Raw genomic sequence first — 16116 nt, 5'->3', positions numbered from 1 at the left:
GCCCATCATAATGTGGCATACCAGAAGAGGAAGAAGAGGGCGAGCTCGACCACTGGACTAGACCAAAGGCACCTTAAAAAAAAGAATGTAGGCATTTGTGCAGGTACTGGGGGTGCTCCAATGGGGTGGAGACCCGATGTGAGTGGGGAGCGCCTCAGCTTCTAATTGAGCTATACCAAAATTTTGCATATTTGTTTTATATGTACATCATTGTATTACATATACAGATTTGTAAATTCCTCTTCTAGCAGTTATCTGTATTTCAAAACTATTACTAGTAATCCCTGGTCAACAACTGCTAGAATAAAATTGCAAACAATCTGCTGTTTATAACTCGTCACATCTACCTGATAGACGCCCATTAAGATTAACAGTAAGGAACAACCCTTGTGCTATACCACCAAGAAAAAACTAGAGCCTGCATGTGTAGTAAGCAAATTTCTTCCCCCATGTACATGTAGAACTAGAAACATTCAATAGGTTGCAAAACACTGACACACAGTAATTTCATCCATAAACTGATTGTTCTTAGAGATTCTAGGCATAACTTACAATTTGAAAAAAGGTGCCAGCACCTAAATACACCACTAAAGAATACAAATTAACAATAATTTTGCATTGGGCATGTGTATAATACATGGTACATAAATTGCTTACAAAAAATCAAGATATCACAATTTATAAAAACCCTTAAAAATAAATGTACGGATGTTCATTACTATTTAAGTTTTTTTTGTTTTTTTTTTTATAAAGTGTGATTGTGTTGCATTTGATGTATGTAAATACTGTTTTGAAATTAGCATATAAAGGAAATGTATAGTGGTATTTTGTTTACCGATTAAATTATGATTTTTTTTGTATTCTCATTTTCCAGCCATTGGGTAGTATTCTGGGCTCTTTTTAATGTCTTTTCAGGCTATTCTCATCTGCTAGCTTAATAACTAAAAACACTAACAACAAGCTCTTGGAAAGCATATCCTCAGCTCTTCAATTGGGAGAATTGTCACACAAAACAATAGGCATCAGGATTGGGAAGAAAGGCCTTATTGGTAGATAAGATAAGATAAAATTAAAGCACACAACAATATAAAGTAACAACTTCAGAAATATGAAAACATATTGATCAATGTGCAACCCTATAACATTTTCCGTATCTTGCTGTCCTGAAGAGACATAGGAAAAAAGGTTTTGGCATTAGATATATTTTAATGGTGGCCATACTCGCTTTTTTTTAAATAAATGATTTTGTTTCTGATTGATCTTCCCCACTAGGACTAATAAACCTATAGCCAACAACCCATTTGATCGATATGCCACACATGAGGAAGTGAATTTCAATCCATAGTTGGAAGGTATGATCATAAAGTTACTGATCACATCACTGTTTCCGCCATTCAATCTCATAATCTGATTGATTGAAACAGGATCCAATTCATAGCCAAATTATTTAAAGGCTTCCGATCAATGCAAAACAATTGATAATTTTCCACCCTGCCCAATTAAATCTGGTCTAAATTGAGTCTAAATATCAGAAGGGAAGTTATAGCTATGCTATTATCTTACCTGTGATTAGGTGTGACCAATTTAGCTGCATTTTGAGAAAATAGAGCACGCTGGGCATTTAGCTCTGGTGCATGAGACCCTGGCGCTGTGATGCGGGTGGAAGAAACAGGTGCCTCTCCCAGTCCCGCTGTCAGCAGCCTATAAAACTCTATGAAAAGCTAAAGATTGCTACTGGTTCATGGTGCACCCAGTGTAACTTACATTTAGGACAGTATGCGCTCAGTGACGAATGCTCAGACCGGATGCAGTCTGCATTCTGAGCATTCAACCCCGGGCACAAACTGCCTTAAAAAAATCTATTTGCAACAGTATTCAGCCTCTCACAGGATTCTGCAGGCTAACAACAGTGGAGCTGGATGGTGCACCTGTGCCCTCTGACCACACTAAACCCCAGAATCTTATGCACCATGGCTAAGTGCCCAGTGTACACACGACCTAAAGCAGGAAAATCTAAAAGCAGGTAAAAGTGATCTGAAAAGCATAAAAGCCTACACTTCCCAGATGACTTCCACTGCATTTAGAAAAACTAAATGCAGGAGCGCAGTGTGAATGTGCCCTAACAAGAAAAGAATATTCTATTGCCTCTGCCCTGTAGCAATGTACAGAAGTAGTAACTTATAATGTCCAATGACCAACCATTATTCTTTGTTCTGACTGCTCTAAACTTATAAAGGATGATATTTGATTGGTTGCCAGGGGTTAATGAACTTCTTTGCCCTGCCAGTGTATATGTACAATACCTCATCCTTCATTTCCACTTAATGAACAGGACTGTTGCATATGTTGGCACCATTACTAAGTGACCTTGATAGAATCCAAATATTTCATTACACTTCTTTATTTTTTATGAGAAAATGTCAATAAACTGATGCATTCGGTTTTGCAGTACTGAATACAACAATATTTTTAGGTACAAACGTAATTAAAGTATCAATATTTTATAGAATATATTCCAGTAGATACTTAAGAAGTCTCTGTGGCGTTCTCTCGGACTGACTATATAGGATCAGCAAGAGGGCTAATAAAAATGCATAAACTATTACATTGTCCCCGAAGTCTAATTTCACTATGCATGAATAGTAATGAATATATGATCTGTACATAAGAAGTCATGAAAAAAAAAGTTATATGTTCATCCGCAAAGTTTATTAGGACTATAATCAAGATTTAGATTAGGACCAGAAACTAAAAAAAAAAAACAATCTGTTTTTATTTTCTTCATACAATTCCCTGCAAAGCAGAAAACATAAAAAATGAGGCCGTGAACGTACTGCCCTGTGTTCCCTATGTACTACAAGTGGTCACCCTTACACTCCCCGCAGCTTTTTTTTTTTTGCAGTGCTTCACAGAACCTTCATCCTTTTCATATGGGGACGAATACATCCGAAACTTAGTTTTGCTCTTCTCACACTGCCCAAATTAAAGTGGGTATAGGCTTACCTGACATTTACAGATACTATCTGGCATGTTATTGAACCAGGATTGTGGACTGGAACCCTTATGAGAAAACAAAAGTCTGGGTACAATTGTAGAGCACAGGCTCCAAGGTTCCCCTAAACCTAATCCCATGGCTGCCTGCCCAACATATACCTACCAAATATAAAGACCATTTGATAGCAGGCCCATCTGTACACTGCTTTTTTTTTTTCTTTTTTTTCTTCTCCCTTCCCCCTCATTCCTCGCATGTCGGTGCACTTTTCTTTCCTTTCCCTCAGTTTCTGCATTTTTTCTCTCTTTCTCTTCCTTGCTCTCTTTTAATAATTCTTCCTTGTTTTCTCTTCCCTGTTATGGGGGTCATTACCCACCTGGATATACAATATCATTTTCTGATTATAAGCATATAATTTACCTGTATGTTGTTTATCACGAGGGTTGGACATAATAGCCTGAATTTGATTATATTGTGACTATTATCAATAATCTATCTACCTAATTCAAGCCCATTAAGTTATAATTAAATCTTAGTTATACATCATTATAAGCACTGATTAGTGCTGTTGCTTGATATATAGGTTGTAGGTGCTGCCGGCCCACATGCTCCCACCGATCACAGGGCTTTCTCCACAAGTGTAGTCCATCGTAAGTTGCGCAGCTGTGCGCGGCCTTCCCCCCTCTGGGGTGTCAACTGGCAGGGAAGACCGGGCCAAGATCAGGTGGTGGAAACTTTTTGAGGACCCCAGAATCAGGAGAAATGGCAATACACGTGTGATTGGTAACTATGCTTCAAATTGTCTTGTATTCTTATATTTATCATACACAATTATGCACATTTGTATTTAGGTACATTTTTATGCATGCAATTTTTTCTACAGCACATACATATCCTCTGAAGAAGACCCGATGGGGTCAAAACGCATCAGAACTTATCCAAGCACTTGACCATTTTGTACAATTATGTGTAGTTATACATGCGTTTTTATGCTTTTGTATCTCCTGTACCACAGCTCATGTTTTTACTTACTGTCAATATGTTCCATTAAAAATTATTATTTTTAACTGAGTGTTACCCTTATACATCCTCTGCTGCCTAGAAAACGCTGTTTTCTTGGGGGACAATTCCCTTTTCCTTGATCGATTTGGGGTGTGCAGCAACTCTCTTTTCTCAGGCGTTTCCTTGTTCCATCTTTACACTGCTTCCAATCGACTTGTAAAGCCTACCAGTTATCCTCCTCTCCTGGACTGCTTACCCCCCTTCAATACAATCCTGACTTTCCCTCCTGGAATGCAATCCTGCTTCCTGACAGATAACTGGCCACACCAAACAATACCTGTATGTGCAGTACATTTCTTCCAAAAAGGTACCTTTTGTCCTATAAGGCGCTACAGGCCACAATGCTCAACCACACATTCCCCTTTTAACAACTACAACACTTTTTCAAATACCCAAACATCTCCCCTAACTGGTCTCATACTCCCTTTGAAGCTATCTGTTCCAGATCCTAGCCCCAATGTTCTTGTGATAGCTGCAATATATGCACTCTTATTAACAACAACATGCCGAAGGCCAGAAGACTGTGTCAGAAATGGGAGCAGCAGCTTGACCTTGACTTAACCGATGAGGAAAGGGAGAGACTTCTAACCCATCTGCACAAGAGCTCAGTAAATGTAACCACGTAAGAAACGGGTTAGCCTATCAAATTTCACTTTGAAAAATGTTCTTACAAATGTTGTTATCAACATGTACGGCTTTTTCTATAAGTCTCAATGAAAACTTAAAAAAAAAAAGGGGTTGCAAACTACTATCAGGTTGGTATAGAACGCCCATACAGCTCCATAAATTTTATCCTTCAATTTCCCCACTATGCTGGAGATGTGGATCTGTACCCCATTCCCTTCTACACATTGGGTGGTCAAGTCCGAAACTGCAAGTTTTTGGAAAGAAATATACAATACCATAACTACAGTAAGATAACCATCTATACGCTCGATTCCATCCCAGCACAATACTTGCTGCACTATTCCGCACTCCCAAAGTTTGTGAACCATAGGTCCTTATCCATGCATATTGTAAATACAGCCAGACGCTGTATACCCCCTAAGCTGGGCTCTAAAACATTACCCATACCATTCCGAATGGTTTCATCGCATTGGACAAACGGCTGAAATGAAGGAGCTGATCAACATAAGGGGTGACACTCCCACGAAATTCACTCACACATGGGCCTGCTGGCTCCACTTTCAAGAAGCGGGAGAACTCCTCAACATCTTAATTCACACCCACAAATAAAGGTGGAATCTCCATTCCCTACCTTCGCTAACTGACCCTACCCTCCCTCTTCCTTTTTTCCTTCTCTTTAGCCCTCTCACCCATTCAGATCTCCTCCATCCATCTTACCCTCCTCCTAACCCTGAGCACTTGCACTCCAACTGACCATATGCTAACGTGTGTGGTGGTGATGTACCCTACCCAAGGGATCCCATGAATTCCTTCATTCTTCATGCTCATAATGGGGTGCAATGTGACAGTTACGGTTACAAGTTACAACAATCTTACACGTTATATGGTTTATATTACTGATGTTACCTCTATAGATTATTAGAGCAGCATACATGGAGACTTCCTCTAACACATCTGGTTAGATGTACACATAACCCGATTATTATTTCTGACACAGTCATATGGAAGTTGTCCTCTTTTTCAGCATGATGCTGTATCTCTTGATCTATGCAAGACATAGACAACATAATATATTATATGTCACATACTTTATTTTTTTGTTCAGTAATGTAACCCACTTCTTTACGTAACACTGTTACTTTGTAATTTTGTTATAAAACTTAATAAAATTCCTGGAAAAGAAAAAAAGGCTGATTTACTTTTCCAAATAAGAGTAGAGAATCTTCACACAATACACTGTACTGTAGCTGTGTCTACTTTGAATACCCAATCCTGTGCAGATTAAATAAATAGAAATTGGCTTTTCACATGACTGGATAATTAAAGTGAATCTACATTCAATTCACTGAGTGAAGATTCTTAAAGCAGATCTTTAGCCCCCCCCCCTTTTTTTTTATTAACTCCTGCTTACCGGTTCTGTTTTGCCACTGATCGGTCTTACGCCATTGTTTTCTGTGAAGTCATCGGTAGGCGCCGCTTTTCTGGGTTCAGCTGGCTGGCCCACAAATGATCTCAGTATGTATGCAAAGGACGTGTCCCTGTTACAGACCTTGCTATAAAAAGATTGAATATGCAGAAACAAGTGCTTTTATGACCTCTATTTTCCCTTTATATTGGCTTTTCAAAAAAATAAATGCAGTACTATAGAGGTTGGATAAGAGTTTAGTGCAGCATAATACTTTGGGTAGTAAAATAGTGCATTTTGAGCTTTACACATCAGCCCAAAAAGAGGGACAACTGAGGCTTCACCAGGGACAGAGGTATTTGATCACAAAAGAGGGGCAGTGTCTCCAAATGAGGGACAATTGGGAACTATGGATATCACAAGAGGCTTATACCAAAATATACAGGTTTATTAAATAAGTTATATGTAAAAATACATTAAATATTATTTAAAAAAAACACATATCTAGAGTAAATTGTGTTTTTATATCTGTCTGTTTTTTTTATTGTACATATTTTACATGTGGGCTTGTAATGCATCTGTCCTTGAACTACCATCTTAGCAACAAATAAAACCATTACAAAGATCACCATTCTTTACACAAACCTCTATGTACAGGTACAAGTTTCAGATAGAATGTGACTGCTCCTAATACAAGGCCATCAGGGAATCATTAAATCACTTTCTTGTCAGAGTCTGTGGCAGAGATAGATTATTTATTTTTTTATTTTTTTTGCTCAAGAGTAGAGCTTCAAGAGTAGAGCAAGTGATCCAAGAAGAATGATGAGAATTGCGCTTTGAGATTATCACTGCAAATCATCAGCTAGGCAATGAAGTTCCAAAAATGCCACTCAATGGAAGGGACAAAAGAGCATTAAGACTATCCGAATTTTAGTATGAAGCAGTAGAGAAATAAGAAGTGTATTTGGTATGGAGGCCACTTGATTACAATGTATTAAGCCAGGCTGCATCTACAAATATCCAAAATAAAGCATAACAACAGCAAAAACAAACACCACTCCGTACAATTTGGTTCAAACACTGTGTTCCATTCCCTTCAATTGTACTCTACAAATGCATGTAAACAGAAAACACAAACACCCACGTATCCAAGCCCTTATGCTGTTTATTTTCATTAGGCTCTAGAGCCAATGAATACATTCTCAGTAATAATAAAAAAAATCTCTTTTTGATATACATAGGATGAAAAACGAGGGTAAAAAATTCCAAAGTCTTAGGATATTTTTGTTTGGTTGGGTGCTGATAACAGCAGGTGCACACTCTCAGCTGGCACAGTCTTTTAATTAGAATGGCTCTTCACAGCAATGATCCTGCCGGCTGTTAGCAGATAAGTGTCCCAGTACTAGGCCAAATATTCTCAACCAGTGTTCCTCCAGAAGTTGATAGTGGCTCTTTGAGCTCCCATATGTTGATATGTGCATAGTTCTGGTGTCAACGCCACATGGCAGAGCCAGCTGCATGAGGACAATGATCTTTTTAGCTGTGCATAGGGGTTGCATTTTGACAACCACTGTTAAGCCTCATACACACGATCGGACTTTGTACAAACTTTCCCGTGGATTTTTGTACAAAGGGCGTTGGCTGTAAACTAATCAAGCATACACACGGCAAGACTTTTTCAGCCAACTTTCACCAAATCACGTGGTTTTTCAGCTCTTTACCGCCACCCTTTGGTCAACTTCTGTATTGTTGTCTGATCTTTTGCATTGGTTCTGAGCATACGTGTTTGTACTTTGGACTAAAGTCCTATGGACTTATGTACACACGATAGGATTTTGCACCATAAGACTTTTGTTGCCGGAAAGTTTGTCTGTTTGCACAGCCAACATTTGTCCGATGAAAACCGAAAAGTTTGTCCGATGGAGCATACACACGGCAGGATTTTGCCTTAAAACAGCTTATTTGCATGTTTGTTTTCAAAAAGTCCTATCGTGTGTATGGGCCTTAAGGAGCATTCTCCTCTTTGGACTGGTTTTAGGAAGGGATTCCTGAGAACTGAAAAATAGTTTAATGGTTTCTCTGGGGTAAAACATTGAGAAACGCTGGTTTAGGCAAAATCACCTGCTTCTCCAAAATGAGCAAGAATCAAGTTTTGAAAGCAGTCCGTTACATTTATAATATAGCCAGTGTTATTTTTCTGCTTGCAAAGAGACATCACAGCTTCGGTTTGTATGTTTACCAAGCAAGACAACCAACTTCACTTTTTCCACATTTTATTATGTTACAGCCTTATTCCAAAATGGATTAAATTCATTATTTTCCTCAAAATTCTACAAACAATACCCCATAATGACAATGTGAAAGAAGTTTGTTTAAAATCTTTGCAAATTTATTAAAAATAAAAAAGGAAAAAAATCCCATGTACATGAGTATTCACAGCCTTTGCCATGACGCTCAAAACTGAGCTCGGTGCATCCTGTTCCCACTGATCATCCTTGAGATGTTTCTACAACTTGGAGTCCACCTGTGGTAAATTTAGTTGATTGGACATGATTTGTAAAGGCACACACCTGTCTATATAAGGTCCACAGTTAACAGTGCATGTGAGAGCACAAACCAAGCCATGAAGTCCAAGGAATTGCCTGTAGACCTCCAAGACAGGATTGTATAGAGGCACAGATCTGGGGAGGGGTACAGAAAAATGTCTGAAGCGTTGAAGGTCCCAATGACCAAAGTGATCCCCATCATCTGTAAATAGAAGAAGTTTGGAACCACCAGGACTCTTCTTAGAGCGGGCTGCCTGACCAAACTGAGCAATCGGGGTAGAAGGGCCTTAATCAGGGTGACCAAGAACCCGATGGTCACTCTGACAGAGCTCCAGCGTTTCTCTGTGGAGAGAGGAGAACGTTCCAGAAGAACAACCATCTTTGCAGCACTCCAGAAATCAGGCCTGCATGGTAGAGTGGGCAGACGGAAGCCACTCCTCAGTAAAAGGCACATGACAGCCCACCTACAGTCTGCCAAAAGGCACCTGAAGGACTCTCCGACCATAAGAAACCAAATTCTCTGGTCTGATGAAACAAAGATTGAACTCTTTGGCCTGAATGGAAGGCATGATGTCTGGAGGAAACCAGACACCGCTTATCACCTGGCCAATACTATCCCTGCAGTGAAGCATGTTGATGGCAGCATCATGCTGTGGGGTTGTTTTTCAGTGGCAGGAACTGCGAGACTAGTCAGGATTGAGGGAAGGATGAATGCAGCAATGTACAGAGACATCCTAGATGAAAACCTGCTCCAGAGCGGTCTGGACCTCAGACTGGGGCGAAGGTTCATCTTCCAACAGGAGAGTGGCCCTAAACACAGAGCCAATATAACAAAGGAGACAACTCTGTGACTGTCCTTGAGTGGCCCAGCCAGAGGCCAGACTTGAGCTCTCTGGAGAGATCTGAAAATGGCTGTGCACCGACGCTCCCCATCCAAACTGATGGAGCTTGAGAGGTCCTGCAAAGAAGAATGGGATTAACTGCCCAAAAATAGGTGTGCCAAGCTTGTAGCATCATACTCAAAAAGACTTTAGGCTGTAATTGGTGCCAAAGGTGCTTTAACAAAGTATTGAGCAAAGGCTGTAAATACTTACAGTATCTCACAAAAGTGAGTACACCCCTCACATTTTTGTAAACATTTTATTATAGCTTTTAATGTGACAAAACTGAAGAAATGACACTTTGCTACAATGTAAAGTAGTGAGTGTACAGCTTGTATAATAGTGTAAATTTGCTGCCCCCTCAAAATAACTCAACAAACAGCCATTAATGTCTAAACCGCTGGCAACAAAAGTGAGTACACCCAGTGAAAATGTCCATATTGGTCCCAATTAGCCATTTTCCCTCCCCGGTCTCAGGTGTGAATGAGGAGCAGGTGTGTTAAATTGGGTTTTATCGCTCATTCTCTCTCATACTGGTCACTGGAAGTTCAACAACTCTCTGAGGATCTGAATAAAAAATTGTTGCTCTAAATAAAGTTGGCCTGGGCTACAAGAAGATTGCCAAGATCCTGAAACTGAGCTGTAGCACGGTGGCCAAGACCATACAGCGGTTTAACAGGACAGGTTCCACTCAGGACAGGTCTCGCCATGGTCGACCAAAGAAGTTGAGTGCACGTGCTCAGCGTCATATCCAGAAGTTGTCGTATGAGTGCTGCCAGCATTAATGCAGAGATTGAAGGGGTGGGGAGCCTGTCAGTGCTCAGACCATACGCCGCACACTGCATCACATTGGTCTGCATGGCTGTTGTCCCAGAAGGAAGCCTCTTCTAAAGATGATGCACAAGAAAGTCCACAAACAGTTTGCTGAAGACAAGCAGACTAAGGACATAGATTACTGGAACCATGTCCTGCGGTCTGACGAGACCAAGATAAACTTATTTTGTTCAGATGGTGTCAAGCTTGCAGTACAAATCACATGCAATGTCCGTGCGATTTCAGACATACAGATAGAATGGCTGATATCGCATCGGACCCTTTTTTTGGTCCGCACCAAAAACGGATCACATGCGTGTTCACACCTATGTGATCTGATTCATGTCCAAACTGTCAGTTCGCATTGCGATATGCAAGCTGAAAGGGGGGTGTCATTAACAAGGTATTGACACTCCCAGCAGTTTGCATATGGCAGTGTGAAGTTGGGTGCGATGCGGGAGACCCGCAGTGGATTTGCAGGGTTCCCACATCACACAAGTGTGAACCAGGACTAATTCCATACCCTCCAACACGATCCAATTAATTAGGTACAAAACTCTCTGCTCTTGATTATCCTTTCTCATTAAATTCTTAGCTTAGTGCACTCTTGTTAAGGATTCTCTAAAATGTTAGACAAGTGTAATCAGAAAAGCAGAGGGGTGATCAAGTGTAGAGATGAACTGGGGCATCCTCTTGAGCCAAACTTCGAATTTGAACTCTTTTTTTGTACTCCAATGAGCTGTGAGCTGGCCCACAGCCCGCCATTTTGCTTAAGTCTTAGGTCTTAGGCAGGATGGGGATGACCTGGCTTGCAGCTATTTGGAGTAAAAAAAAGAAAAAAAAAAAAAAAGAGCATGAATTCTCTTGGAGATGAGTAATGCCGCGTACACACGATTGGAAATTCCGCCAACAAAACTCAGATGAGAGCTTTTTGTTGGAAAATGCAACCGTGTGTATGCTCCATCGGTCTTTTTGCTGGCGGATTTCCAACCAGCAAAAGACTGAGAGCATGTTCTCTATTTTTCGGTTGGGAAAAGCTCCTATCCCAAAATGCGTTAGTCTGTACCAATTCCGATGCGCAAAATTCCTAGTGTTGCACGTCACCACGTTCTTGACGGTCGAAAGTTCAGAGAACTTTTGTGTTACCGTGTGTATGCAAGGCAAGCTTGAGCGGAATTCCGAAAACCATCCAAGTTTTTTCCGACGGAAAATCCGCTCGTGTGTACGGGGCATTAGGAGGACCCCAGGATTATCTCTAATCAGGAGCAGGGTGCGGCTGAATGTAAATCTTTAAAAATTCCAGCCCAGCTGTTCCCAGGTTCTAACCACCACGCTCTGTAGATGTCGCTTATGCACCACAGAATCATGTGAAAAGAGAGTGTAGCTGTGTTCAGAGACACCATTATGAATCTAACTGTAAATAATTACATAAAGCCAAGATTAAAGTGTGTCTAGACTGATGTTTCTGGTTTTGGATAGAGTTTTGTTAGAATCCATGTACTTTTGTAATGCTAGGGAGATTTACCCTATTTATCCTGGGTTCCATTGTCAGCACGAGTGCAAGTTACATAGTTACAGAGTAGGTGAGGTTGAAAAAAGACACAAGTCCATCCAGTTCAACCTGTGTGTTTGCGTTTATGTTAATAGTACATTGTATACCCCTGTATGTTCTGATCGTTAAGATACCCATCTAATAGTTGTTTTAAATTATCGATGCTCCCCACTGAGACTACTGCTTGTGGAAGAGAATTCTACATCCTTACCGTTCTGACAGTAAAGAACCCTCTATGTAGTTTAAGGTTAAACTGCTTCTCTTCTAGTTTTGGTGAATAGCCGCAAGTCTTTTCAAATTTCCTTTCACTGAACAATTTGTTCCCTATGCTAGGGTCACCACCAGTGCGGTATTTGTACATTGATACCATATCCCCTCTCAAGCGTCTCCTCTCCAGAGAGAATAAATTCAATGCTTGTAGTCTTTCCCCATAGCTAAAATCCTCCAGGCCCTTAATTAGCTTTGGTGCCCTTCTCTGGACTCTCTCCAGTTCCAGCACATCCCTTCTGAGGACTGGTGTCCAGAACTGGATGGCATACTCCAGTCTTGTAGAGTGGATCCCCTTTTTAATGCATGCCAACATTTTCTTGGCTATGCTTTCAGCAGCTTGGCATTGCAAGCTATTGCTGAGCCTGTCGTCTACTAGGACCCCCAGGTCCTTTTCCATACTAGATTCCCCCAGAGGTTCTCTCACTAGCGAGTAAATTGCATTCACATTTTTGGTGCCCACATGCATTATTTTACATTATCAATGCCAATTACTGCTAATGATACCGTTTTCATTACTAAAATCTTGTATATAGTCCCTCATCATCCCCTCCAATAGCTTGCAGACTATTAATGTTAGGCTAACTGGCCTGTAGTTCCCCGGATATATCTTGGTACTTTTTTAAATATTGGTGCCACGTTGGCTTTTCTCCATTCAGCTGGTACCATTCCAGTCAGTAAACTGTCCACAAAAATTAGGACCTGACTGAGTTCCTTAAGGACCCTCAGGTGCAATCCATCTGGTCCCGGTGACTTATTTATGTTAAGTTATTCAAGTCTATTTCTATTTCTGTCCTCTGTTAGCCATGATGGTGCTTCCTGTGACATGCTATGAAAATGAAAATTACTGTCTTGGTTACTGTATCCCTCCCGTTTCCCTTGTGAAGACTGAGGAGTAGAATATATTCAAGCCTTCGCCATCTTTCCATCTTTTGTAACCAATATGATCTGGCCTCCCTTTCTTACTATTTGTATACTTAAAGAATTCCTTGGGATTTTTTTTACTCTCCTACGCTATATGCCTTTTGTGTTCTACCTTAGCCGCCCAGATTGCATCCTTATATTTCTTATTGCATTCTTTGTAAAGTTGGAATGATGACAATGACCCTTCAACTTTGTATTTTTTAAGGCCTTTTCTTTTGCTTTTATATGCATTTTTACGTTGGATTTGAGCCACCAAGGATTTTTATTAGCTTTATTACCTTTTTTCCACTTGGAATGCACTGGCCGATACATTTATTTAGTATGCTCTTAAAGCACTCACATTTTTTCCTCCGTGCTTTTTGTTCCTAGGATTTTATCCCCTTTAATATCTTCTAGCAAAAAGCGTAGTTTAGGGAAATTGGCTCTTTTGAAATTTGGTGTCTTTGTATTACCCTTGTGCTTCTTATTTCTGTGATTTATACCAAAGCTAATTGACCTGTGGTCGCTATGTCCTAAGTTGCCCCCTATTTCCACATCCGCGATCAGGTCTGTATTGTTAGTAATTAGTAGGTCTAGTAATGCAGTTTCTTGTTGGTGCATTTACCATCTGACCCATGAAAGTGTCCTGCAAGACATTTAGGAAATGACGAGCCTTAGACGAATGCGCAACACCTTCCTCCCAGTCTTTATCTGGATAGTCAAAATCCCCCATTATAATGACACTTCCCATCTTTGCCGCCATTCCAAACTGTGATAGGAGTAGGGGGCCTATAGCATTTTCCCAGTATTACTTTCCCCTTAGTTTCCTCCCTTTGAAGCTCCACCCATAAGGACTCCACCTCCTCTCTTGCTCCATTGGTGATTTCGTCCCTCACAATCACTAGCACATCATTCTAGATGTATAGGCATACCCCTCCCCTTTTTTACCCTCCCTAGCTCTGCGATATAGGGAATACCCCTGGGTGGTTGCCAACCAATCATGAGAGCTGTTAAACCAAGTCATGGGAAAATCTAAAACTTTGAGTTGTCATCAGAGCAAGAATAGAAGAGATATCTTCCAAAGGTGACACCTGTTCCAGGTACCTTCCTAGAAGGATAGGAAGTAAAGGGAAACATGAGAAAAAAAGGGACAAAAATGGTAAAAAAAAACCTGACATGAGCATTAGCAGTGATTGACTTTACTTGTTGCCTTAAGTTGTTCCCTGAAGCAAACCTTTCATTGTTGACCTGTTTTTTTTTGTTTTTTTTTTCAGAGTGCTTTAAACAGACATCAAGATGACCCTCCAGTTTCCATACCATATGAGTTACTGTCCCAGGAACAAGTGGGTAGCAAGTGACGTCCGAACTCTTGGTGATCCTACCTCCCTTGGACTAGTGATTCAGAAAATGATGCAGCCAGAAGGCCAGTTTTGCAGTCAGCAATGTAACAATTTCAGGACAGTCTAGCAATGGCAGCATACTGATGTCTTATAGCACATGTCAAACACAAGGCCCACGGACTGAATCCAGCCACCCAGGCCATTCCTGCAGCTACGGTACCCCCCTTGTCTCCCCCGCCCCCCACCTTGTCTCAGCACTTGGTAGCAGAGAGGAGGATAAAACTCCTCTGTCAGATCCTGCGCTTCTCCATGCAACGGCGCAGAGGCTTGTCTCCTCCCCCCAGTCTCAGCAGTCAGCAGCAGAGAGGGGGACAGAACTCCTCCTCCTGTGCCTCTCTGTGCAGCTGCAGCACCCCCTTGTCACTGTCTCCCATGAGCTGACTCCAGCCCTCCTCTGGTCCTCCTCCAGACTCGGCACTTCCTGCTTCCCAGCTCCTTTCCAGCAGCAGCACAACATATAGGGGTGCACTGTGATGTAATAGAGGGTGGGGGACACTTGACTTCTGATTGTTTACATCAGTTGTAAGGGGAGGGGGTGCTCTGGACATCTATATATGTATAAATCTTGTGAGCTGCCAAAATTAAAAACTCAAAAAACAAAAAAATTCAAAAGCCCAGAAAAATAAAAAATACTATGAAAAAGCTGCCACCACTTTCTCAAAATGTGACAATGTAAATATATATACCCAATGTGTGGCGTTAAGAAATATACAATATACTAAAACTCTAAAAATGGTAATATAAAAGAAATAAACATATAATAGGATAATTATGTAAAATATCCCCAATTATAGTGCAGATGCTCATTAGCAGATGAAAAAAGTGCAAGTGCCCAGTGTGCGTTATACACAGTCCTCAATATTGATAAGCAAGAAAAAGTCCATAAACATATCAAAGAAAAAAGGTGAAACAAATGGTGTCTTCATGCAATGTGCACTCTCCCCCTTCAGGTATGCCCTCACCTTAAGGGCTTTAAAAACAAGCCTGTAGTAAATGGTAACAGCTTAGATGGTCATCAACCATATAGTGGCTGGTTAATGGTTAATGGTAAACCCATATTCACTCCACCTCCTGGTAAGAACGCTGATCAATAAAACCACAACTTTGGTCTGGTATTTTCAAAGATCACCTCATATGCATACAGGGAATAATAGAGGTGTGCAATAGTGTAATTCCGTTTAAAGAGATTTAATTGCAACTAAAAACTCATCACATTACACTCACATTTATTATATTTAAAAACCGCATTGAGCTGTGCTGGTGTGAAAGGGTGAAATGGTCACCTGTATTCTGGTCTGCAGTCCCGGCATATGGCATTTCCCCTGTCCTATTTTCTCCACAGCACTTCCTAGTTCCTTGTGCAGTCAGCCAGACTCCTCCTACCGGTTTCGTCACACCTCGTGACTTCCTCTGGGAGATATCAGAGATCTAAAGAGTTCTAAAAAAATATCCAAATCTTTGATGATCTCTAGGAGCACCATCAAATCTATCATAACCAAATGGAAAGAACATGGCACAACAGCAAACCTGCCAAGAGACGGCCGCACACCAAAACTCACGGACCTGGCAAGGAGGGCATTAATCAGAGAGGCAGCACAGTGACCTAAGGCAACCCTGGAGGAGCTGCAGAGTTCCAGAGCAGATTTTCAGCTTTCAGCGCTGTCACAC

General features: G+C 40.9%; 1 protein-coding gene across 15 annotated transcripts in view; it reads right to left on the bottom strand.

Annotated features, from left to right (window-relative positions):
- The window catches only part of B3GALT1 (beta-1,3-galactosyltransferase 1), a 477862-nt gene that overhangs the window by 69659 nt on the left and 392087 nt on the right, over nucleotides 1-16116 (bottom strand). For 5 of the 15 annotated variants that reach the window (XM_073633977.1, XM_073633983.1, XM_073633980.1 and 2 more), the window contains one exon: nucleotides 5588-5726. The exons of the other annotated variants lie outside the window; for them this stretch is intronic. Coding sequence is in view for 1 of the 5 variants with exons in the window: in XM_073633990.1 (XP_073490091.1) it covers nucleotides 5590-5726 (137 nt within the window). In the remaining 4 variants the exon portion in view is untranslated. The remainder of the gene's footprint in view (nucleotides 1-5587; nucleotides 5727-16116) is intronic. 15 annotated transcript variants of the gene reach the window in all.

This window comes from Aquarana catesbeiana, linkage group LG06, assembly GCF_042186555.1.
Source record: "Aquarana catesbeiana isolate 2022-GZ linkage group LG06, ASM4218655v1, whole genome shotgun sequence".
Taxonomy (NCBI): Eukaryota; Metazoa; Chordata; class Amphibia; order Anura; family Ranidae; genus Aquarana; species Aquarana catesbeiana.
The sequence above is the reverse complement of the archived record's forward strand: the minus strand, read 5'-3'. Positions and strand labels throughout refer to the sequence as shown.